At 39.3% G+C, this 26,089-nt stretch overlaps 5 protein-coding genes across 6 annotated transcripts; 2 read left to right on the top strand and 3 right to left on the bottom strand.

Moving 5' to 3' along the window:
• Positions 1-331: 331 nt before the first annotated feature.
• Positions 332-6,712, bottom strand: cfap251 (cilia and flagella associated protein 251). 2 transcript variants are annotated; one of them, XM_068703638.1, is made up of 20 exons: positions 6,274-6,712; positions 5,944-6,084; positions 5,771-5,871; positions 5,578-5,686; positions 5,263-5,343; positions 5,081-5,158; positions 4,949-4,990; positions 4,609-4,832; positions 4,330-4,506; positions 3,996-4,246; positions 3,743-3,894; positions 3,342-3,518; positions 3,064-3,248; positions 2,854-2,968; positions 2,267-2,430; positions 2,081-2,171; positions 1,359-1,502; positions 1,022-1,250; positions 755-883; positions 332-627 (listed from the first exon to the last, which is right to left on the bottom strand). In XM_068703638.1, exons 1-20 carry the CDS (start codon positions 6,409-6,411, stop codon positions 500-502), a joined length of 2,856 nt encoding a protein of 951 aa, XP_068559739.1. In that variant the 5' UTR covers positions 6,412-6,712; the 3' UTR covers positions 332-499. The 2 variants fall into 2 exon arrangements, with proteins under 2 accessions (XP_068559739.1, XP_068559740.1); XM_068703639.1 differs by lacking the exon at positions 1,359-1,502.
• Positions 6,713-8,858: 2,146 nt separating this feature from the next.
• Positions 8,859-13,396, top strand: LOC137867540 (rab5 GDP/GTP exchange factor-like). Its single transcript, XM_068704179.1, has 9 exons — positions 8,859-9,079; positions 9,945-10,131; positions 10,413-10,540; positions 10,822-10,973; positions 11,060-11,129; positions 11,224-11,359; positions 11,466-11,560; positions 11,920-12,176; positions 12,273-13,396. Exons 2-9 carry the CDS (start codon positions 9,974-9,976, stop codon positions 12,684-12,686), a joined length of 1,410 nt encoding a protein of 469 aa, XP_068560280.1. The 5' UTR covers positions 8,859-9,079; positions 9,945-9,973; the 3' UTR covers positions 12,687-13,396.
• A 685-nt stretch (positions 13,397-14,081) lies between these two features.
• psmd9 (proteasome 26S subunit, non-ATPase 9) lies at positions 14,082-17,397 on the top strand. Its single transcript, XM_068703787.1, has 6 exons — positions 14,082-14,241; positions 14,362-14,461; positions 15,912-16,117; positions 16,258-16,359; positions 16,536-16,624; positions 16,843-17,397. Exons 1-6 carry the CDS (start codon positions 14,116-14,118, stop codon positions 16,868-16,870), a joined length of 651 nt encoding a protein of 216 aa, XP_068559888.1. The 5' UTR covers positions 14,082-14,115; the 3' UTR covers positions 16,871-17,397.
• A 317-nt stretch (positions 17,398-17,714) lies between these two features.
• On the bottom strand, positions 17,715-21,181 carry gtf2h3 (general transcription factor IIH, polypeptide 3). The gene is made up of 13 exons (XM_068703786.1): positions 20,943-21,181; positions 20,736-20,815; positions 20,526-20,632; positions 19,807-19,949; positions 19,528-19,590; positions 19,372-19,401; positions 19,258-19,286; positions 19,100-19,174; positions 18,944-18,997; positions 18,773-18,841; positions 18,549-18,684; positions 18,390-18,426; positions 17,715-18,238 (listed from the first exon to the last, which is right to left on the bottom strand). Exons 1-13 carry the CDS (start codon positions 20,950-20,952, stop codon positions 18,169-18,171), a joined length of 903 nt encoding a protein of 300 aa, XP_068559887.1. The 5' UTR covers positions 20,953-21,181; the 3' UTR covers positions 17,715-18,168.
• Positions 21,182-22,152: 971 nt separating this feature from the next.
• On the bottom strand, positions 22,153-24,081 carry LOC137867143 (Rieske domain-containing protein). Its single transcript, XM_068703581.1, has 4 exons — positions 24,009-24,081; positions 23,125-23,367; positions 22,888-22,922; positions 22,153-22,675 (listed from the first exon to the last, which is right to left on the bottom strand). Exons 2-4 carry the CDS (start codon positions 23,339-23,341, stop codon positions 22,385-22,387), a joined length of 543 nt encoding a protein of 180 aa, XP_068559682.1. The 5' UTR covers positions 23,342-23,367; positions 24,009-24,081; the 3' UTR covers positions 22,153-22,384.
• Positions 24,082-26,089: the final 2,008 nt, after the last annotated feature.

Here is a 26,089-nt window from a genome sequence, read left to right as displayed (position 1 = left end):
GGTTGTAAATATGTTGTGAGACTTTATAAAACTGTTACTGAAAACAATTATTCTGCAAATGTGACAAAATCATTGATTGTATTATTATAATAATGAATGAAAGTGTATATATATATTTATTTTTATATATATATATTTTAATATATAATAATTTTACTTCTGAATAATGGAATCACAGAGATCACCACCTCTTGATAGGCAACATGTGTTGATAGACACATCAACATGGGACTTGAGCCGGAGCCGGAGATACACCACAAAATACTGGATAATACTGTTCAATTTGTTAATCTTACAAATAATATTTAATTTAAAATGCTAGACATGATGATCCAAGTGAATATTGATATTTATTCATCAAATTTGGAATAACAATACAAACAAATTCCAGCATTTCTGTTCAGGCCTGTTATGTAAAGCAATCTTAAAAAGAGCAGTAGAGAGTGTGAGGCTCGTCATCAGCACAGCTTCTCTTAGATGAACAGTTTCTTTGCTTTCATCACTCTGGAGGGGAAGACCTGCCACTCTGCTTAGCTGAGGACGCAAAGCCCAAGATGTGACCTGTAAATGTCTCCATGGCTATCTCATCTGGGATCGCACACGCCAAGGAATATTCTGAATTTCCAGCTGGACACACACACACACACACACACACACACACACACACACACACACACACACATCAAAAGAGGATGCTATTTTTCAGCTGTTGTGTGAATTCATAAGTTATGGTTTGTGAGTGAGTTTTACGTACTGTCAGATTTATGACTGTCATGGTCAGATTGTTCCCCTCCTTGTCCTGCTTCTCCTTCTTTCTCCTCTTCACTGATGCATAAAAGTGTAGTGAAACACTCTGCCACCTCTTCCTCTGTCATGTGTTCTCCTGTCAAAAGATGTCAAAGAAACATGAGCATCACATGTAGAAACTGGAACAGAGGATCAATATTTTCTCAGTAATTGACAGCAATACAGCCAAAAACAGAGAGAGAAATCCTCTTCTGACTGAATAGCATGCACATACCTCGAGTCTGCAGAAGTTCTAGCAGTACATGTTTTTGCAAAACAGCCTGTCCTGTATCATCACGGTCACCAAGAACGTGAAAAGCTTGAACAAGCTCATTGCTAGAGAGGCCTAAAGCTGGCCGGTGGTTGACATACAGCTTGATAAACTCCTCCAGGTCGATGTCGGTCACATATTTTCCTGTTTCTGCGTACTTGCTGAACTTGACCTCGTTGTGCATATCTTCTATCTGGTAAGATGTAATAAAGCAATTTGTTATCACAGGGCTGACCGATTTTACTGTCAGATAAAATGACATTCACTGTTGAAAATGTTGCTTCATTTACACACACTGTACCGCTTGCTCAGTAGGGAAGTAGGCCAAAGCTCTCATTAGAGAGGGAACCTCTGACAGAGGGATTTTGGTTGACAGTTGTCGTTTATCCATTGAGTCAGTGCCTTGATGACGCACTTGGCAGTAATAGAAAAAGTTCTCCATCTCCTAAAGACATAAAGCTCAGAAAACTGAGAATCTGTGGTTCAAATGGTATCAGAAATGTCTCAAACTCAGAACTGAAGGAGGAATGCAAATAAAAGCTAGCATCTTATTATTGTGGCCTTTTATAATTCATTAAAATACAATATATGTGTAAGTATGAGCAATGCTGCCCAAAAGCAAGTAGACAAAATATGTATGTTGAATGCATGCGTCAGAGTTGAACCAATCATTTTCACCATCAAACAATGAGACGTAAAAGGGAAATAAATAAAACAATAAGAGAAAATCCAGTTATACAACATAAAGATATTTTACAATACATCTACAAATGCTAAATAAAACTCACTGTTTAGATAAATTATGTTCCATCAGCACACTGAAACACTAACATATACGTTATGAAAAATGACTTCTTAAAGCGACGTAAATCAACATGCAAAATGACATAATGCATTTAACCTGGATGACACTACCTATTAGAGAATAGGACACATGCTTCTTCTCTCAAGTTAATGGAATAATCTGTGGCTGTTCACTTAACACTCAGTAGTCTGAGGAAACAAGGAACACTTTTAACTGACCCGGTAGAATTTGCCATCTCTGCCTCCCTCTAAAAGAGTGTAAAAGGGCATCAGGTCCCTCCCTCCCAAGGCAGCTGCCGCCTCCAATGCACTGCACTCACAACAAGAGATACGGTTAACTCCAGAAAAAATGCCCACACTACTGCATTTCACCCTGCTTCTCAGGTTGGTACTATTTAACCTCACTTTAAGTTTATCTCCCACGACTGGACAGTGCAGTCAGACGTTCCTGCAGTGAAAAGAAATCGGCCGTCGTAGGAGCAGGCAATAGTGGACACCCCTGTTGGATGGCAGATCACAGCATTGGATTTGTAGGGGTTCCCATCCAGAGGCATAATCTGGAGACCCACCTGGAGGTACAACACACTCTTAATTAATATCATATCATATCATATCAACTATATATATATATTCAAGATCTACCATGCACTATTCTTATATCCAATTTGCCTACTTTACTTTCAAATGAACACTGTAACAACAAGCAACAGAGTAAAACATTGTGAGAAATTAAAAGAGAAAAGGTTTTGCACACAGGTTGTACTGCAAGGCTGGAGGTGTTGGCAACTGCAGGATGATCATCAATTAATCAGGGCATGTCAACGGTGCCCAGGAGGGCAGGTGGCACCTCTCAATCTACTGGTCCACATTCCATGCTTGGTCTCTGCTGGGACTTGCTCACCGGTTCCAAGGAAAGTTCCCACAAACTGAGCTACTGCCGGCCTAAAGCCTCTTACTCAATAAAATACTAGAAACCACTTCCAGCAACTGACCTTGTCCTCTGTGATGTATGCCAGGTAATATGAGTTTGCTTCAGGTTCTTTACACATGGGAAGGGCCACTGTTTTCTTAATGGGAGAGCCATATGTTGGTCCAAGGAGAGTTTTTCTGTAAAACACATGTAATAATGTTTTCAAGTATTTGTTTGACAAAAGTCGGAGGAATAGATTTCACAAATAATCTTGTCACAGTATCTCACAGACCTGCACATCTTAGTAGTGCTGTTAAAAAGCTTCATCTTGTATTGGTCTGAGGCAACGAGGAGGAATTGCTCTGTAGTAAGGGGAGGACACCAAGTCATGCTCATCGGCACAGCGCTTTGCTCAATGCGCTCCGAGCTTAGGATGACAAGCTTATTTAGGTCACTGTTTTCCAGGTCATACTCCACCTATTATTCACAGAGAGATGTGTGGCAATACAATTAGTATCACAAAACACTAAACTAGTCCACAGTCCTACAGTTTTGACAAAGCAGACTAACCAGTCGGCGGTCCAGACCCAGAGAGAGCAGTCTGGGTTGTGTGCTGTCCAGATGAACCCCGAAAAGAAGGTCTTTGATGGGCTTGTAGTGGGAGTGGTATCTGCCCATATATGCCCAGCGAGGCAGAGAGCCTCCATTACTCTGCAAGCGGAATACTGTCACTGCTTTTCCAGCATCCTAAGAGTGAACAAGGAAATGAAGCTATACCATGTCTCACTTGAGGTTATAAGAATGTAATAGAAGTATAGATTTGCAAGACATTATCATAGTCAGAAACCTATTTGATTTCACAATCACAGCTTTCAATAAAAAGGTCAACATGATTTCACAAACTCTAGTCAATGTTGCCAATAACAAAGTTCAAACATATCACACTGGATAATAAAAAAGAACTTGCTCACCGCAGTGGCAAGATACTTTGAGTCTGAGGAGAAAGTGATGTGGTGGATGCTGTCTTTAGTGGAATGAAAACATTCCTCTGGATCACTTTGTAAAGTGCTGGGATTCAGTATGTGAACTGCTCCACTGCCAAAGCCAACTGCCAGGTATACTCCTGTTCAGAGACAACAAGGTGGCGAATTCATGCAGCAGCTGGGTGACGCTGGCTTGTGTGGAACATTTGTTTGTTGACAGTCAGCAAGGATGTTGGCTCACCTTGAGGGTCAAAAGTGACACACTGAATCTGCTCCTCTGTCTCAAAGACCCTGCTGCAGACGACGACCTTGTTCTCATAGTTCCACACTTTTAAAACACCCCTTTGATTGCCCATGGCCACAACTGGCTGTTTGGGGTGGCAGGCCACTGCAAGAATAGGCTCACTGTCCTTCTGTAACAGGATCTGAGGGATGCCTTTCTGTGTATTCACATGTACCACTGTGGAACTGGCTGTGGACACCACAAAGTTCCTGCAGAAAGAGAAAGCGGTCAGCTTGGCTAAAATGTACGTAACAGTATAGACTGGCAACATAATAGATTGCATTTCTTCTACCTGATGAGTAATGGTTTTGCCTCCAGAGTGTAGTTCTCCAGGTATCCCTCTCCACACTCTTTGGAAAAGGAAATGTAAGCAATAGCATCCAGGTTGAACTCGCTGTAACAAGTGAGAAGCATGAACTCTTCATCATAAAACTTGATGTGGCCTTGAGTGTCCCCCGTCACAATACAGCTGTGATGTCCAACAGATAGAGAAATCAAAATCAATAAATACATGACCATTTTATTAAAAAAGAAACCCAACATGAATAGTTCTCTCTCTCTCTCTTGCTACCTGTCAGTCACGGTGAGAGCAGTGATTGGATCGTTCTGAAGGTGAATGACATTGATTCTGTATCTGGAGAGGCTTTGGTTTGCAGCTAAGTCTTCTGTCACATCCCACACAACGAGGCCGCCGGCCGCGGTTGCTGTTAGGGTCTGATGCTCTCTCAAGTGAAACACAGACGGGCTCAGTGACCCGCCAGCCATGTTGACTGTTTGAGAAGTGTCTGGAGAATACTGAGCAAATACAGAAGAATCAAATCCACGGGTAACAGTTTAAACATCGTAATATATTTAAAAAATCTATGACAATTGTATAGCATCTTCTACAACATTTTGATGATTATTTTTACCTCCTTAATCTTCAGGGCAAAGTATTGCAGACTTCCTTTGGCCTTAAAAAAAGATGAGATGATTATTGCAATAAACATACGTACGTAACAGCTGTATTATGTATTTAGAGAAAAAGGACCAGCAGGACTTACCCTGCTGTAAAACAGCAACTGGCTTTCACTATTGCTGAGCAACTGAGCGCTATCATTTGGATTAAAAATGATGTAATCCTGAAAAACAATTCAGCATTTGAATGTTTGATCTGCTGAATGAGATTATCTATAAAGTAAGGTGACGTGAAAAAAAATGTTAGAAGAATACAAAAGTTACTTACTTGGAAACCATGGATGGGGCTGAGTTCAGTAAACCACAAAGGCTTATCTGTTTCATTTGTCCAATCCCAAATACACACACGCTGAGCAAAGATCATCAAAGGGTTAATTGTGAATAGATTCATTTAGTCAAATCCAGTGTTAAATATTAACCATATCAGCTGTTTTTGTGAACTTGGTGTTGTATGGTAATAGAAAGAGCGCCGTTTTTGAGATGTTTACAATTTGTTACATTTTTTTCTGGATTGTGCATTTCACAATCTAGAGTATCCAACACTGTTTACTTGATTTAAAAAAACAACTGCTGGCATACTCACTTGAACTTCCTCAGCCCCGAGGGTTACCAGATGTTTTGTGTCTCTTGAAAATGCCATCGCAGTGACACCTCTCTCGGGGTGGCAATCGAACAACGTATGCACTGGAATGCTGAAACATTCATCATTTATGTTGTCACCATCAACAGCAAAGGTTAATACATAAAAAAAGCCTACATGTAGAATCAAGAGCTACCCAGAGTAGGAGTCCCATATCATCACTGTGCTTGTGTCTGCTGATGCAATCCAGCGTCTGTCCTCACTGACACACATACATGAGATGTTGCAGCAGTGACCCTGAGAAGATTGAGTATAGACGTTAGGCTTTTTAAATCAACACTGCAACCTGAAACCTGGGGACGTTTGTACCTGAAGTATGTGCTGGGAGTTTGTTGTGTGATTGTAGATGACCCCAACATTAGCTCCTGAATAGAGCAACACCAGCTGATCATGGTCTTGCAGACTGAAGACAGGAAGAGCAGGATTCCTCCCAAATACCCATTCTAGAGACTGAATAAAGAGCACATTCGCAGTATTGTTATGAGTGACAGTTCTTAGATTACCCTTTGATCCAAAGAAATTAGTTTTGTTTGAAGTAAACATTTTTCTTGAAACTTTCTTGACTGCAAGTGCAGAGGGTCGTTATACAAAGAGTACTAATTTTGTACAAATATACACATTCAACAAAGACATGCTTACCAATGCATGTGCCCTAGTGTGAGTACTCTTCTTTGGGAGTGTGTCTCTGGTTGCAGTGTAGACTTGGGACTGCCCTGTTTCCTCTCTCCTCACTCCTGAACTCTTTCCCAAGTCCTCCTTAGCTCCAGCATGTGACATGATGTCTAACCACTTCACGGATTGGACGATTAATCTCTCTTTGCTGTTGCTTCATAGAGCTTTAAATTACCTTTATTCTGTCGACGTCTCTGCTGACGGCACAGTTAGCTAGGTTAGCTAAGTTAGTTAACAGTTAGGCTAAATTAGCCAAAGACTAACGTTAGGCTACAAAACATATATATACGGCGATTAAATGAATTTATAACACATAACCACAATATCAGCTCTTGTAAAATCCTTTCTTAACTGCTCATTTGCATTAAAAAACACAATCTCTGTAATTTAGCTCCTGCGAAGCATCTCGTTGCCTAGTTACCGTTGAGAGTGGATGATAAGTGAAGCGCATTAAAATAAAACACGAATGTTCCGATTAGTCTTTTCAAATTAAAAGCACCAGTAATAATATACCTAATCATTTGGCTGCAGTATTACGTTGCAAAAAGAGGCTGTATATGCCAGCAGGTAAATATCTCATCAAATATGATGCATCGTTTAAGTTTAGTTTTACAAGATGGATTACCAACTGATCAAAGTGGAACACTGCAGTTTGTAGTAATTTGATTTCACGTTGATTTGTTATATTAGCTGAACTAAAGTACTGTATAGGCTTCAGAGTATGAGCACTACCAGAGCCATAGCCAAGATTTTAGGAATACAGAAATTAGGAGATTAGCAGTCCAGTCTTTCAGAGACAATGTAAAGCAGGTTTGCAGATGACAATACAAAAATTGCTTCACTTTGTGTTCGAACACATCTGAAGAAATTTTGTTCATTTTATATATTAATTTAATTGTTCAATTATATTTTATTTTGGGGTGGTTTAATTAATTCTAAACATACTCAGTTCTATATAATTTGTGCGTAATTGTTCATTAAAACCTCCCATTTTTCAGTCATGAATAGTCTGTTTCAGCTGAACATAACTTTGGTCAGAGTGCTTCTCCATTTTGAACGTTTATTTTGGGTGTTTGATGTCTACGAAGTAAGTTTGCCTTGTATTTATACAGGTAGCATAAACGTGATGACTTTATATTTGTTCTTACTACTTCAGGTTGGTCACTGTATTTTGAAAGTATTTGCCGGAAAAACTAACATGACAACGCTTGATGAATCTAATATTGATCTTGTAGTTCTCCAATGTGACCACAGGAGGGCGGTAAAACTTGACTCTGACTTACTAAAAACGTTGAACTAATTTTTTGCTTGCCATAGTTGATCGCTTGGATTTTGAGGAAGAGACGGACATATCTGTCAGAACTACATTAATTTTGTTAATTTTGACTATATTAAATTTCATGCAGCCAAATACACACCATTCAACACAATAAATGTAATGTAATATGAATATTTTAAGTGAATGAGAGGCAAGCTATAAGACATATGTTATTTTTCAGACTTCAGGTAAAGACAGAGATAGTTGAGAAGTTACTCTGATAGAATAACTCTAATGGTAGAACAACTAGAGGTACAAGTTGAGATTACTTTAACAGATGATGAGAGACGAAAGAAATGGAAGAACTGGCTGTCTGTTTGGAATGGCCTTAAGTGAGCTGTACAATTAAATACAAAAACAAGGACAAAACTTCTGAAAGGACCTCTCCAATCGTTTTTCATTTGTTTTCAAAATAACAAATATTAAGTTAAAACAACAAAACAGCAGTTTGATAGCAAAGTACATATGATTAATTCAAACAGCTATTACTAAAAGGACAGCGATAGAATATTGAAAGTCCCTATCACTATCTGCAATTTCCTACTTAAATTGTGAAGGTTGTCAACACCTCAGAACAATTAGCAAGATCGTTATCATTTATATTAGTTCATGATCGTTTCAGTTTGTTCACATGTATTTTGAAAGTATCTACCGGAAGTGTTGTTATGTTTTATTAACGCTGACCTGACGAATTCAATATGTTGTAGTTCTTCACTGCAACCACAGGAGGGCAGTAAACACATGTTATTCTAAATGCTGTCAAGACATGAAACCTAAATATTTACACCGCAAGGCATTATACTTAATGTTAACGTTACTTAACAGTATAACATAATTTATAAAATAAACAAGTATACATAATCAAAATGAATAAATAAAATCCACGTCACAGATAATGATGTGGTTACGCAATGTGACCACTAAAGGGCAAGGAATTCCCTCATGACGACCGTCATCTCCACGAGCGTCAAGGCAGATGTAACAGCAAATAAATACTTCCGGTAGAGACACTCGATATAGAAAATGTATTCAATACAGAAACCAGTATTCAAAATGGGCTGAATCATGGGGTTTGTTATGTTATCGAGGGAGACGTCTATGTGGTGGACATGTCTGGATAGTTAAAGTGGGTAATAAGTACATCTTACCGCCATGCTTTTACTTTGAAAGGTCAACACTGTGTCGATCACTACTTCTAGCTTCACACTTTGTTTCCTCAATACTTTCCGGTTACACAGGTTTGAAAGCAGCTGATTTTCTTTTCTGCGTGGTTAGTTAGTGCAACGTGGATGTTCGCTAGCTAAACTACTGTTTCATTCTTCTCCAACTACAACTATTTGACCGAGATCTGGAGGATTGTTGTTCTCATTGTACGTTGCAAGTTATGAGGAGTTCGTGAAGAGGAAAAAAACACGATAAGGAAGCAGCTCACGTCATGATTTCACCAGCTGACAGGTGAGGAGGCTTTTTAACAACTGTGACCACCAGTTGAATTAGTTTATACTTCTACCCGAGACTGTTGAATAGTTGTCAGCTTTAGCATCTCGTTAGCTAACATTAGGTAAAGTCTAACATGAGCCGCTCTTATCTCCAACGATCCCCTCAGCTGACTGTCATCTGACGAGCTAACAACTTTAGCTCACTCTCGTGAACTGCAGCTGAGCTTTTAATCTTAAGGCTCTAAAGTTAACTCTAGTAAACTATAGGCGTCGCGATGTAGTATTAGATCTTCTCGAAAAAGTTAGAAAATAACATTTAATAGAGAGGCAGATGAAAGAGTTGTTAGATGTAAAAGCAAAAACTTCCTGTAAAGAAACTTTTATTTAGAAAAACGGTGATAAATTCTAGGACAATTCCTTAAACTGGTTAACAAGATAAGACACTAGTTGGTATATTTACATGGCAATCTACCCACGTTAAATTATTAATATACACAACATTGTGTTTCTGTTTTTCTGCTGTAGGTTTATCGGTAGTTTTTATTGAAGCAGAATCTCAAATTAAATCAGTTTAAGCAAAACAACACTTTTCATCGCCTTCATGGCAACACTTTTAGAAATCATAAGGTTTTAAGTAGTGGACAGTAGTGCTCATGGACTTTAATATATTTTATTACAGCTTTGTGTGTCCCAGTTGAATGCATCATGCTTGAACAGGTTATCTGCCAAGTTACGCACAACCAGGCCTCAGCGAACACTAAACCTTGTGACGTTTAGGTCCCTGCAGTCACAAACACAGGACAAACTGAGTTATTAACATTCAAATGCATCATATTAGAACTACAGAGTATGTTGAAATATCTCTATGTTCTGTTTAATAGGTGAGGGTAGTACATGGAAGAACTCTACAATGTGGACAGATAAACAACGAGGAATCCGAGTCTCTCAGAAGGAGCTGCTCTGCAAGAACGCCTGTGGCTATTATGGAAACCCGGCGTGGCAGGGCTTCTGCTCCAAGTGCTGGAGAGACAAAGCACGACCAGCTGCAGCCTCGAGGCAAGACGAGAGGTAGACGCACTCATTAAGACTCACAGGAGCATTTAGATCCTGCTGTATGTTGTCAACATGATGGTAAAGGTGTGCAGATGGAGTCGCATCTTAATATCATCACGTGCTAGTCACACCATTGATGATCACCTGAATAGATGCTCTGCATACTCGTTTTACACATGTGCTTTGTTAGTATCCACTAATATTACTGTCGTCTAACTATCGGCTTGAGGCTGCTTAAGTGCTCTCGGCTTAAACTGGGTTCAGATTTGAATGCCTAATGATGTTGTTCTTTGTAGGCCGAGCAATGATGGAACTCCTCTCACCTTCTCCAAATTCGAGGAGAAGAAAAGCACAGAGAAAGGTCGTCGAATCAACACAATGAGGAGACTCTTCTGGGGCAGCCCGTCGCCTCCTAAACCTCAAGGTAGTTCCGTTTGCTTTGTCATGTAATGACGACAAAGTGCAGGTGTTTTCCTTCATTGCCTCATGGACCGATGGGGTCCCATGTGTACATGTCTGGGTAGTTTAGTGCTTTTATTCCTACAGGTTCAGTAGGGATGAACCCTTCTCCTCCTGTGTGCTCCATTGATTTACTATTTTACCAAATTCAGTGACCTGGCCAGCAGTGTTTCAACAAATAGAGCCATTCTGAGTAACATGTTTACTTATTAATCTGGAATAACATCCACCTTTTGTCCCATTTAGAGTCCTCAGAAAGGCATGCAAATGTGTTGAAACCTTATCAGAGCCTCGAGCCCGGGGACTTCACTGGTTTCCTAAAGATACTAAAGAGTCCTTCCTCCCAGCGCCTGCAGTCCCGATGTACAGCTTTCCTCAACACAATGGAGGCTTACCATGTAATTATCTGTTGAAATATTGTAACACTACACTTCTCGTAACTTCTTATTGACTCTTTGATCAAAGCGCGTCATCTTCTTTACAGGATCTGCCGGTACAGAAGCAGTCGGATCTTGCGCAGGATTTCTACCAGTCTTTTGCTGAATATTTTAGCAGTGAGTACAGATCGGTTCAACACCTCTGGGGCTGGTTATCCTGAAAGAATGAGAGTTTTAATGACTTTTTAAATTGCTTTTATTTTATTTTCAGGTTTTCCTGAGGCTCAGGTCACTCAGATAATGGAGCATGTAGAGAAGTTAATAATGACACGATTGCACAAATGGGTTTTCTGCCATGACAGCTGTGATGATGAACAGAAGGACCTTGCTCTCCAGAGGAGGATACGGTAATCCTTAAATACAAGTGTATCTATAAATATGCAGTTGTGGGTTGTATTTGATCAAAATCTTGAATTTAAAGCCCTGTTTGACACTGATGTCTTTACTTTGCAGATCTTTGAACTGGATCACTCCGCAGATGCTGAGCGTACCTTTCTCTGATAAAAAGACTGCAGTCACCGGCGACCCCTTCCTGTCTGCCATAACAGGTGATTCACAACTTCAGTACCGAAAGGAATCGTCATCGTTTTGGGAAATAAGCCTACGTAGTTTACCGTAAAAAACACTTTTACACAGTGTTTCTACTAGTTAAACAAATACAACACAACGTGTTAATGAGTGAGCTTCAGAGGTGACGTTCTTACCTTTGAACTTATATTTTATGGACAGACATGAGAGTGGTATTGATCTTCACATCTAACTCACTGCCAGAAAGTATATTTCCCAAAAATGTTGAACTATTCCTTTTAAGAGTTTGCCATACGCTGTAAGCGTCATGAAAAAGGTGCTGGTCTTTAACGTTTTGTTCTGCCCTCTGTTTTTTTGTGTTTTTTTTTTTTTTTTACAGCTATAATTGAAATGGATGCCAAACGAGCACCTCAGGACAAACTTGCATGCGTGTCCAAATGCAGTCAGCATGTCTTTGAAGCGCTCTCCACCTCGAACAGTGAGCCCGCTAATGCCGATGACTTCCTGTCAGCTTTGGTTTATGTGGTGCTGAAGGCCAATCCACCTCGCCTACACTCCAACATGCAATATGTGATTCGTTTTGGTCTCCCTCACAGTCTGATGGCAGGAGAGAGCGGCTACTATTTCACAAATTTGGTAAGTTTATTGCAAAGTTGCTCATCCGGCGTACACCACAGGGTGCTGTGTGACAGGGTCAGTTGGTCACTCAAGCCCCCTTGTCCTCTGTTTTAGTCTTGTGCAGTGGCCTTCATTGAAAAGCTGGACGGACCAGCACTCAACCTCAGTCCAGCGGAGTTTGACGGCTACATGCTGCGTCAGCGTGCTCCCTCAGAAGGAAAGAGGCAGCAGGTTGCCGGTGACGCACAACATCTGTTAGTAGAGCTAAAAGGCAGGCAGGAGAAGCTGGACCAAGGGATGGATGCTCTCAACGTGCAGCTCCAAAACTGGGTCAAAGCTGTTCATTCACAACTGGATGAGGCAACAGCCCAGTTCGCTCTAGTGCAGAAGGAGGTAGCAGCTCAGGGCGAGCTCTCAAAGGTTTCTTCATCGTCATCTCAGAATGCATCACCACAAGAGGACGACAAAGACGAGTCTGTCCTGGTGCTCACGGATCAACGTGCAGAAACACAAGATACAGACTGTTAGCTATATTAACACAAACGCCTGTTCTGGTACTGGACCTTTTTTAACATCATCAGCGCTAATTTATGTAGGCTTTAAAACAAACAGATTTATATTCCACAGTCACACTTGCACACATTCCGGCTACATTAAGCTGGGATTTGTAAGCCAGTTGAACATGAAGGAAAATTTCTTGAAGGAAAACTTTTTGCATTCGTTATCACAGAGCGCACAGAGGTTTTTAATGACTTTGATAAAGATTTGCACTTGTATCCTGTTTGAGGATGAAGGCCATTCGAAATACATTCCAATATATAATAACAGATATTCCTATTGAAGCACTCAGGATACTCAGCACTTGGGGCTATCATGTAACGCTTCAAGAATGCTTATTTAATATTCACTAATAGTCTATACCAATGTGCCTCTATGTAGAATGCTGTGAAATAAATAATGTGCTACAGGAGAAAATGTTAGCTGGGCATTGTAGACCACTACAAGTCAGGAGGTGTATTGAGTTAAACCATGTTTCAGAGCTGTGGAACTGTTCTCAACATGCTGCCTTGAAGATGAATTAACTGGTGCAAAACAATTTGAAACACATTTTTCCATCTGCATTAGTGTACTGAAGGTATTTGTTGTTTACAACTGTTAAAAAGTTTATGAAGAAATTATAGGGTTTATGTTATGATCAATTGTTGTATCCAATATTATAATAAAATTGAATTATTTGATTTAATGTGTTTTTGTGTTTTTTATTTATTAAATGTTTGAGGAAAAAAAACATTTGGTCTACAGTTATTTCTTAGTTACTTGCTTGTTTGCAAACAGGAGTCAAGTATTAAAATACTCAGTTAAATCAAATTCTTGACTGATTTTGATGTGTTCTTGAATAATGAATATTGGGTATATATTAGTATTTATTTAATGATTTAAATGGTGTTTTGCGGTGGGAAGTGGAACAGAGTTTATGTTTAATGTTGGTGATCGTGTCATGAAAAACGTCTCATTTTTTTAAGGAAAAACTTAAATATGAAAACAGAAAATGCTCTTCCACTGCTTGAGTACTAATAGTCAGTGGTGTACAGTGACTTCAGCCAAATACATATAGGAATTGGAATATATAGGCGAGCATACCTACTTCCTGTAACCTGTAACCTACCCATCTACCTTGTAGTTTGACCACTTATAGTTATAGTCGGTTGCTTTTATTATTTCGTGTTTGTCTCCCATGCAGGAGCTAATACTTACTGTGAACATCCTCTACATTAACAAGATCCTCTTGTAAACGAAATAAGAGTTAAAAAAAGCTAGATTTCATGTCATTTCTTTTTTCATCGACCAGCTGGGGGCAGTAAAGTACGTACACTGACGTAAACCTTCCACAAAGAAGACGACGAAGAAGAACCCCACCTATGACGTGGGAGGTTAGATCCCGGATGTACGCGCAACCATGAAGATGACAGGAGAAAACAGTGCTGGGAAGTCAGAAATAACAATGGATGATGTTAAAGACCTCGTTAAAAAGAAAGATGAAATTGAAGAACAGATAAAGGCGTATTACGATGTTTTGGAAGACGTAAGTTTGTTAGTGAGACGCACACGCAGCTCAAAGCTAACCCACGGATACAGTCAGTAACTTACAGTGAATGTAGTAAACATGGCTTTCTTTAACGTTAACGTTACTTCATGTTTACAGCAAGGGGTCGGAGTAGAAGGTCTCTTGGTGGACGCAGAGGGCTTCCCCCGAGCAGACGTTAATGTCTACCAGATCAGGACCGCGAGACACAGTATTTCATGTGAGCAGCGGCGTGGTTGTTGTTTCTAGTGTTTTCTCTGGCAGTGGGGGACATCTGAGTAACTGTGTCTGTTATTCAACTTCCAGTTGCCCACCAGTTAACCCTCTGACATTACTTTACATTTTAGGGGGGAAAAAATATTTCACCCCATTTTGGAAATGGACACAAGAACATATGAGCGAAACGAACATGATCAGGCAGTTAGGGTCGTTTGAGAGACAATTAGGAGGTCAGGGGTCAATCAGCAGACGCGCGCGCGCGTGTGTGTGTGTGTGTGTGTGTGTGTGTGTGTGTGTGTGTGTGTGTGTGTGTGTGTGTGTGTGTGTGTCGCATTGTAGAAAGCATTGTGGGGTGTTCTCCACCAGGATAGGCGTGGAACCTCTGCTACTTCTTCATCTTCCTCTTCATCCACAGACTCAGTGTCATTCAATAGACAAACTTTCTCCTATAAGAAACCAGGAAGCACACATTTGAATGTGTCATTTACCCTCTTCATCTACTGACATGCATGCGAATAAACACAGCTACACATTTTAACACACACACACACACACACACACACACACACACACACACACACGTTACTCTGCTGACTGACCCCTGACCTCATAATTGTCTGTCAAACGATCCTAACTGCCTGATCATGTTCCTTGCTCTCACATTTTGTTGCTGTGTCCATTTCTGTAATTATCAATAGATTGCAAAGTATAAACGATGACTATTGTCATAATTATCATCTCCACACTATAGCAGGACATTGCCTGAACATAAGTGGTCTAGCTGCACAATGTTGAGCAATGAACAAAAAAACTACATTTTAGTGTATAACTAAGAACAAAATAAGTCTTTAGACAATCAAACATACTTCTTTACAAACTAATGTGCATGCATACATTTTTTAAATAAAGATATTTCAAATTAAACATGTTAAAAAGCCAGAGTGAACTTACCAATTGGTGGCACTCTGTGTCCTGTGCAGCTTTGCTTCCTGGAAAGAGTGTTTCACTCCCAAACAAAAGGTCACACCCACTTCATCCCCTCATTTCACTGGACACAGACATGTCTGGTAATAATATACTGTTTTCAAGTTAAAAACAATTAAAAGGGAGGTGTGAGGTCCAAAAAGGTAGTGATATTTTCCCACATAGTGCATATATGTAACACCAAAATGTAGTAGTTTACATGTTGAACTAAAACAATTAAGAATTTTCAGATCATTTCTTTATCTCAATGTTTATCAAGACACACTGTCAGAGGAATACATCATATGATGTCAGTACAACAACGTGCAAAATATTGGCAATTAATTAAGTTTGCACTGATACTGATATCACTTTTGAAGATGATACCGGCTTATATTTACAGTATAAAATATAGTATGTCATATCAATTTAAGACTGTCTGCTGCTAATGATTATTATTGTGTTTGAGGTATTGCTTTGTCTTTCAGGCCTGCAGAACGATCACAAGGCCATCATGGAGGAGATAGAAGAAGCCCTACACGAGCTGCATGCTCGGGAGAAGGCCAAGCGGGAAAAGGATGGAGCTGGAGACCAGGGGGAGGCGATGGAGGAGGCGATGGAGCAACAGGTCACTCTTCCCCCTCCCTTTGCACGGGTGGATGCTGTGACACAAGGCTCACCGGCCTGTGGAGCTGTGAGTGATGTGTGGAATACGCTTTTGTACCTGATAGTTGTTTCAGATAAACCATCAGAATTATTTGAGGCTGAGACTTAATTGAAACGTAGTTGTTTTTGTTACAGAGATAATAGTAAATTGGTTGTTTCTTTCAAAAGGGTGTCAGGGTTGGTGATGAAGTCATCGAGTTTGGTTCTGTGAACACGGAGAACTTTCAGAACCTCCAGAATATTGCTTCTGTGGTTCAACACAGTGAAGGTGTAAGTTCCTGATGTCATTTACACCTTTTTTTATCAGACCTTTTGTTAGAATTAGAAGAAATATTCTAGTAATTGCCTTTTATATCCATTTTTTCACATTGCCCAGCCATAGGTTACCTTTTGTAACACACACTTAATACCTGTAGCGTAAACTGCAATATCATGTCTTTTTACAGAAACCATTACGTGTCACAGTCATCCGGGACGGCCAGAAAGCTCAGATGAGCCTGACTCCACAGCGATGGTCAGGCAGAGGTCTGCTGGGGTGAGTGCTCCAGACACTATGCAAGTCATGTGTATGGATTGGCATATATAAGAAAGCTGTGAAGCCCACAGGAACAAAGCTGCTGAAAAGCTCCTAGTCAGCTGGGCAAATATGTTTCTCTTGTATATATATATATATTTACTTTGACTAACGGCATCAGATCAGATGCATGATTGGCAGGTGTTAAGTCACTAGTCTGTCCTTGTTTTTCTCTTCAGATGCAACATTGTTCCAATCCAGCGATGATCAACAGGACAGTATGCAGAATTGAAATTGTGAACCCCTTCCTCATCTTATGTTACCCCTGAATGCTTTCAAACTGACTTTGTACACACTGCAGACATTTATCACCTGTTTAATTTCTCTATATTTTAAACTGGTACTATTTTCTTTATAGAAGGGCAGACTTCAGATGAAAATAAAGTGTCACAGTACTTGTATTGAAGAGGCCATGCTGAGTTTATTGAATAATAGCCGAATAGGCAATACTACATTAAACTACACTGATTAAAATCTTGTATGTTCTAACAATTAAATGTTGGCATTAAGAGTTAACGCTTCTTTCACTCAGCCTGTTTCATATTCATCCTTATCTAGTGTGCGAGTGGTTATTATTGTGTGAGATTACCACCAGAGATACAAAGGCTTAATTTAGGATATCCATTACAAAGTGGACAGTGATCTGATGTGATGAAAAGACACTGAAAATCAATGATTGGAGACTTTGTAAAATAAGAACTTTGCTACAATCATCAATAAAGACTTATTTTCAACTCTTTGATAAAACATGGTCCATCTTGTTATGCAAGAACAGCAAATCTTGGTAAGATGCCGGATCATTACACCAAAATAATTACCACTCTAATTCACATATACTCCTACACATATACATGTTATTTTGTTTTGACTGAACTTGAAAACATATTCTTGGTTTTAATACAACTTCTCCAGTTTGAAAGCTGAACAAAATTCACTGTAAAATGTTTCCAGCTCAACACAATTAATTTAGCTAAAAGACTGAACAGCTATGTTAAAAAGTCCACACTATAGTGACAAAGGCAAAAAAAAAAAAAAAGGTGTGAGACAAACATTTCTAAGAACGTGTTTTATTTTTATAAAATCAATTTAAAAAAAAGCAACAACTCCATTTACATCAGGCTGAGTGAATTATCTTTAACACCATAAACAGCTAAACTTCTGTGCCAATTGTTTCCATCAATATGAACAAAACAATCACATAAATTTAGACTCATGAGAAAATGTTGAACCAACCAAATGTTTGAGTGCATGTTGCTACATTACATATCTGCATGTAAACTTATTGACAAAACAATTTGTTCCTAGAAAGAAGAAATATTTGACAGGTTGAGATGAACTTGAATCTCTTGACATGAGCCAGGAATTATTATTTTGAGAACAGTAAAGTAATCAGCCTATGTATATGAAGTTTGTTACAAATATATACCAAACAAAATGGTATAATCTGCTCATCAAAAAAAAGGAAACAAACTAAATTCACTACATTAGTGTTATCCTAACAAAAATCAGGAAGGTTGCTTGAGTTTCTTCTTTTTTGGCTTGACCATCTGTGGGAGTTGGATTTTGAAGGCAGTCCTAAAAAGAAAAATATTTTCAATCATGTTAGTGCAGACAAAGTGAAGATTAAATCAAATTGTGTAATTCCAGATGTACAGTATGTAAACAGTGTTCAGAGGTTTTCTATTTCTGCCATATATACACAGTATATATTATTTCAAAGACTTACTCGCACGTTGTGCAGATGGGGCTGAAGTTGCAGAATACTTAAATGAGAGAAGACAGGACAAAGCATCACCACAAAAACATACTGTAGCTGCAGCTTTTGCCAGTAATATAAAGACTGAGGTTATGCATTTCTTTCTTTTTAACTGGGAATCAAGCTTACTTGACAGACAAACTGAGCACACATAACCAATCTCAATGAGGTTACGGTGGCAGAAACATGCAGCTCTGTAGTCCACGTGTGCAGGCGGTGGCAGCACCAGCTGTGAACGCTGATCAGAGTCCGGCAGGAACACCCACTGTCCACAAAACACCATCGTCAACACACAGCAGCCAACGAGCTGGAAGGCGCTCTCAGAAATGTGAACATCTGTATTGCACTCTCACCAAAAGGTATTGTGCCAGGGCAACTTTCTGTGGTATCTTGAGGTACAATCCTCCAGTTATATCGCAAGCCTACAAAACAAACATCTACAAGGTAAAAAATAAAACCTGGGTACAGGTTGTAGTATGAAATTACAGTATTGTCAATGTCCTAACAAAGTCATAAAAATATACCTGCTGAAGGAGACCTGAGTCTGAGTCCAACACACAGGCATCGATCAGGATGTTCTGTTTTAAAATACAAAACAAATTGATTTAGAATTAAAAAAATATACCAGTTATTCAAAAAGTAAACTGGACAGAGAACACAAGCAGGATCAGTGATTGTACCTGCTTTTGAGCAGCAAAAATGACATTCATGAAGTTCATGTACTGGCGGGTGCAGTCCTCAGCTGCTTTTATAACCTAACAGATAAAACACAGAGGCTGTGTTCAAAGTCACGCAATAAAACAAAAGCACTCATGAAATTACACCATTCAGAGCTTACCAATATTCTTGATTTTATCTCCTGTCCAGCTAAAAAAAAAGAAAAGGCAACATTAATAAGTATTGAAGGGACCCATAAAGAGCATCATTAAGCTTATTAAAAACATTTTACTACCTTCAAACTCCTTCGAGGCCCTGTTAACATCTGAATATTAAAGGATTAAGGAATTTGCAAAACACCTCCACCTCTCTGTTACCCACACTCATTGCTGTGTACAGAATGTCATAAATGATAAAACTGTACACAGTGTTGTTGTTATTAAAAGGATACAGCAGAGAGCTTTGGCAAGGGTTCCAGCCAACAAAGTATCAGTTGAATTTCCCCTCACTTCAGCTGTAATCACATAAGACACATTGTACATTTTAAAGAGTCACCAATACTCTACAGCTTCATTAAAACACCTGAAAATAAAGCTAGAAATACATCACATTAACTGCAAAGACAGCTACCAAACTTTTGGGTATGTTGAGAAAGCCCATGCACTTAAATCTACTGTACTGTATATATTTGATGTACATTTTACCCACACAGAAAAATATGTGTACTTACTTTTTGACATTACCTTCCTGATCTCTTCAGCAATAAGGTTATTAGCGACTGACAGGAGTTCATATTTTCCATCCCCACTGGAGTATGCATCATCCCCACCGCTGTCCCCCGTTCTCCAGCTCTTACCGGGATACAGAAAGTGACTGAAACAAAGTACAATATAAGTGACGGGAGCAAAGCATTACGTTCATCAAGACAGTCAGCCCTTCAATCCTAGAGAGGGACAGTGGTGGAAGAAGTACTCCTACCGTAGTAAGTAAAAGTACCAATACAGCAATGTAGAAATACTTCACTACGTAAGAAATAGTAAATAAGTAAAAGTGCTGCCTCTGCAGCTAAATGGCCCATGAGTGATATATGACTTATTATAACGGACAGTCTTTGATTGTTAATACTTATGCATTCATTTGTCAGCAGTAGTTAACTGTTCAAAAGGGCCACAACATCAATCTGTGAGGCTGGGAGATGATTTTTGGGGAAGGAAAAAAAGAAAAGAGCGTTCTGCTGCACACGTGTTCATTTATGGACTTTGGCCTGAATCTTTCTTTTTTTGTGAAATACTGAATCAAAATGATAATTGGCATGGCATCATCTGACAAGTTTAAAATTAACTCTTTGGTCGGGTTGCTAACAACTCGAGACATCTGAAATGTGAAAAGGGGCCCCAACACAGTAACTGTAACCCGTTTTCACCACAGGAAACTGCTCTACAAGGTTACCTGTCCTCACAGTGGCTGGCGATGACGGCCAGCTTGTTCGTCCTGGCCATGGCCATGTGGGAGTTGCCCAACACCATCACCGCATCCAGACACTTCGACAAGCTGAGCTGAGCGGAGACAAGAGGACAGTGGACGGTGTTGTTTAACCGCAGCCACATTTAAAAAACCTACAATCTGAAAAGCATCCACAAAAAGACGTCATAGTCCTACCTCTGTGTCACGTTGAGCTTGCTGCCCCCACCATACCGGGTTTACATCCACAACGATGACCAGCAAATTGATTTCTTCCTCTGAGGAAATGTTGGAAACAATTTAACACAATGCAACATGCTAACCAGCTCCTTTTTACAACTGTAACGTTACAAGACTGTGAAATAACTGTATTATCTGCATCAGTCGGACTAAAGCGAGACATACCTGATGCCATCACGGCAAAGATACTTGAGACCAAAAAGTGATAACTGTTGATGTCCTGGCGCTTTATCTTCTTTTAGCTTCCATCTTTGATTCGAAAGTTTAAACACTGTCCAAAAACAATGTTCACGTGAAGGTCTGGATCATCTGACAGTATATAATTCAGTAAACACTGACACTTGTGGAAAATAAAGCCAGTTTCGTTGATTGTGACCCACAACATTAGCCCGCTGCTGCTATAATTGTTCTTCTTCTACTTTTTGTATTGGTATCACGTGGTACACTGCTGCCACCTAGGGCCATGGCGCTGTGGCGTAAATTCACATCCATGGTACACCCACACATTTGTTTTCACTTACGTTGTCTGATTAGAAGCATTCAGATATCTTATGTAAGGAATAGTAGCAATACAAAAATACTCAACTACAAGTAAAAAGAGTCCTGCATTCAAAATCTGAGGTAAGTAAATGAACAGGAGTATTATCAGCTAAATGTACTTTAAGTATGAAAAGTTAAGTATTTGTGATGCGGACAAACAATCACTGTGATTGTGATATTCATCATTGATTGTAGTTACTAAAACAATGTGGAAGTAGCATTGTACTGTTGTAGTTGCTCAAGTGTGAGGTAATTTGGACTACTATGTACTGTTGGGTAGTTTCATATACTAATGCTTCATATTTTAAAAACGCTGATCTAATGATTGGTTGTAAAATCAGCAAAGTAATTATCTATAATTTTAGACTTTTGTGGAACTGTGTTCAGAAGAACTTAGCTGTGTATATAATGACAAATGACACAATGGCATCATAATAAGTCTCATATCATTCATCGTGACAATGGGACATAAAAATAATCATCCTGTTTGTCTACCAAAAATAAACAGTTTATTTGTACCATTTAATAATTAGACACCACAATATTCTGTAGCAGACCAAGTTCAGTGTAAAAGAAACTGCAAAACCAGTTTTGCAGTTTTCTAAATGACATTTCTAAATCAAACCTACTGATTTGTCTTCAGTAATGCCTTGTTTTCTGATCTTGCTAAAACAAACGGTGTCCATTAGAGCAAGAGCACAGCACTGAACAGTAAACTCTAAGGATGTCCAATTGAAGCACAAAAATCAGCACTGAAATGACACACACCCTGCACCTGCGGATATATATATATATATATATATATATATATATATATATATATATATATATATATATATATATATATATCTTACTACAAGGGTTCATACATTATTTTCATTCTCATATAAACCTTACAGGCTTATTGGCTCACACACTTGATCACAGTTTTTTGACAATTATTATTGTGACAAACGGATTCTGAAGGGGTTTGATGTGCTTTCCAATGAAATAAAACAAAACTTCTCACATTGTCCTTAAAGCATTTCAGTATTTGTAGTTGAGTAATCAATCATCTGAGAGTCTGGTTATTTCTTGGCCATGGGTTTTGGCTGGGTCTTGAGTAAGTCAGTCCTATATCTCTCAGTCTGGTAGACGTCGGACTCTATGGCCTCACTAGAGTCGTTCAGTGTTGCGTATACATTCCCGTTGACCTCAGTGAGCTTGTGAATCCTCTGTTTGACACCTTTGGAGCGCCAGTGTGTTCTCAGGGGTTTGGCTGTAGGATCATCCACAGCTTGGTAAAGCCCCTCCCCTTCTGCTAGTGTGATCTTGTACTTGTGCCACGGACACACGATACACAGCCGCCCATTAAACTCCTGATGTTGGCACAGCATGAGGGTGATTAGAGAGATAAGACTGAAGCAGCTATATAGGAAGTCTATTGAGAAAACTTTTAAAATATATTTTTTATACACAGGAAAGATTGAACAAGGACATTGCAACAAACTGACAAAAATATTACAAGCATTAAATGGCTACTTTACTGCAATTAAATATATATATATATATATATATATATAAAACTTACCTCAATGTCTCCATACTGCAATGCACCACCTGAATCTGTCAGTGGAAAAACAAGTGTCCTTATAGGCCTCAGTGTGATGAGCCATTGCAGAAAGTAAATTCCACACTTAAAAATATAATACGACAGTAAATGTCATCATCTTTCTAAATCTTTCAACAGGACAACAACTAAAGGTGAGGACAGGCTGTACAATTATAGCTTCCTGCATATGTCAACACCAACACACACAGAGCTTACGGTAGCAGCGTGTGTCCATTGCATGAAGCTGCCCCTGGTGGTGGAGAACCAGTATATCTCTGCATTCATTCACCATCTTGGTCACACGCCCGGCCTTGACAATGTCCTCCTTCTTCCCGATGAAGTGGGAGGCAGGGGGAGGTGAGAAGGAGGAGGAAGAGGGAGGGGGAGTGGAGGAAGAAGAGGAATTCTGAGAAGTCTCCTCCTCAGAAGACATGTTGATCACTTCTTACAGCAGGTTTCCTGGTATGAACAAGGATATGATTAATAGCAAAATAGATAGTAATGAATAATGTTTATGCAAACCTATTAGACTTAATTCACTCGCAATGCAATTCACATGAAAAGAACAAGGCACAGGTTTTGTGTTTGTCCAAATAATATCTCTGTCACTGAACCGGGTTAAGATGCTGACCTGTGAATCCCAATCGGTTATACACTGATGAACAGAAAATATCAAAAGTTGCTGAAAGGTGTTCCAGATGAACATCTGCTACTTTCATTTCCTCCACTTTTATTTTGGAGATGAGATGCTGCATGAATATTTAAAAAGTTAAGGAGGAAAGTAACACACTGGCAGTTTTAGGGTGCACCATTAGATTTCTTAAGGGCAGTAATTTACAAACAGAAACCCTTAATTTATCAGAAAGAAAAGAGTCAGAGTCAGGGTCATCGCTATCTTCCTCCCCAGTCTAAATGTTTCTTTACATTAAAAGCTTGTATTTTCGAAGAATTCTGAAAGTAAGCAATACGCAATACACGAGTAGTTTTCTCTTTAATCCAGCTTCTTCCGAGTTAATAATTAAGTACCCATTCATGTCCTAGTGCTGCATTAAATAGAACAGGTTTATTTGGACATGTATCAAGTTAAAAAAAATGCAAACCAAACGTCGTCTGCGTTTCAAATGAGCCATGTGTCGGAGCAGAGGCAGAGCAGTCTGGTTTGATGAACAGCCAATGTTGTGTGTTACGTCCAATGTTGTCCCCAGTGAAACAAGGTCTGATGAACGAGATTCCATGGCGTCCTTGCCCTTTATGACTCAACATTGTTTAACTAAATTGCCATCAGAGCGTTTGCTAAGAATGCGCAAGGTATGCATGGATGCATTTGCTGGTGAGGTATAGGCTGTAATATACAGTTAAAGTAGGCCTATAAAGTTTACCAATATAGGGTTATCACAGAGACTTGGGACCCATGATGGTAAATTATGAAGATAATACAACAAATAAAACTGTTATTAAAAAATACTAGTTGTATAGTACTATCTATTTACGTGACATATATCTATCTATGCAAATTGTTTTTATTGTATCGTTATTTTTCTTAGGGTAAACCAAATTGTCAGCTTAAAATGTATTTTATTTTAATGTACAGAGCATGGATGTAGCCATCTTGTCTATACCATGCTCTGTATGCAATACTTTAGCTAAATAATGTGCAAAATAGCTAAATAAAATATAATAATCCATGTGTTTTATCATTTATTTTATATAAAATATATGTCTTTTAGTAGTCCACTGCTCAGCTCTCCATACAGTCTGTTGTAAAGCCAGTGGGGCAAATATCCTAATGGTTTAGCCTGAGAAGGCTTTTTGTCTTAGCAGGGTTGTTGGTGGGCATTAAGCCCTCTCAGGGATTATCTCTCTTTCATGCTGAACTGAGCGTAATTTGACCGACTGTCCTTCTGAAACCAGATATGATTTCGCATCCTAACTTCTGCCACCCGTGGGTCTGCCAATCAAGACCTGTCTGTGCAGGAGCTGTGCTCTTAACCCACAGCTTAAAAAGAAAGCGCCGTCCTCAAACCGTTTTCGTCGCTATGGAGACCTACTTTGTGTACGGAAATAGTGATACTACTCACGCTACTAACTTTGTGAAAAATTAATGCATGTTGTCAGTTCCTGCTTGTTCAGATAAACCGTCGTGCTCACTCATTTGTCAAAAGTTGCTTAAGAGTCTGGAGTGATTAAGGTACGTTTTCTATTTTTTTCTTGGCATTTGGAGAAACTCATTAGCTTTACAGTTTGTCATTTCATACATAAAACTATTTGTGAAGCACAAACACTTTATTATCTAATGATGTAGGATGTTAATTTTTATTTGACAATAATTTAAAAACCACAACAACTTTTTCTTTATTTTGAGGTGTGTATTTGTTGTTGTAATAACAGACCATATCTGCTATGAACAGAGCTCAACAACCCACTACCCCTTTACTTCATACTCTATGGCTAAGCTGGTCTTAAGTGTAAATGTATACTGCACTGCGGGTTGTCTTCTTGTAATTTAATTTGCAGAATGAACAGTTGCTGACACTCAAATCCCAACAGGTGTTTGCTGTAAGGACTGTGGCGCACCCCTAAGGAAATGTAGACCTCAGGGAGGGGGATGATTTGGCGCAGTGTCCTGTTTCATAATATGCATGCATATGAAGAAGGCCTCATTCAAGTGACATAGGGCAGGACTGCTGCCAGCCAATCAACTGTAGAAGTCTAGGAAGCAACAGTTGCATGTCTGTGTCTGCTATATTTACCATATTTGCTAAGACACATAAATATGTGACATGGTTGCACTGTGCTGCCATGGCTCCATCCAGACAAAGTGTCAAATGTCAGCATCATACCAGTGCTGTGTGCTTTGCTTGACACAACAACTGTGCAGCGTGGTAGTAATGACACTGTGACCGACTAGACCATTGGCCTTCAGTCTGTGACAGGAATCACTGAGGAAGAGAAAACAGCAAGGCAACCTGTCTTGGAAAAAGCAGTGTATGGAGCTTGTGTAGCGGCGATTCAAGTTTGTAGTTATTGTGAGTTTGTTTAACCTGTTGTCATATAATTACTCTAGTTGTAGCCTGCAATCATTTCTTGCATGCCTTTGCTTTGTGTGATTAACCGACGCAGAGACTAAAGCAACATGTCTGCCACTGCCAGGGTATAGGCAGAGAGAAGTAAAAGAAAAAGA

Source organism: Cebidichthys violaceus, unplaced genomic scaffold (assembly GCF_023349555.1).
Source record: "Cebidichthys violaceus isolate CVI_PGR_0920_01 unplaced genomic scaffold, fCebVio1.0.p SCAF_9, whole genome shotgun sequence".
Classification (NCBI taxonomy): domain Eukaryota; kingdom Metazoa; phylum Chordata; class Actinopteri; order Perciformes; family Stichaeidae; genus Cebidichthys; species Cebidichthys violaceus.
This window is presented reverse-complemented; position numbering and strand designations above follow the sequence as displayed.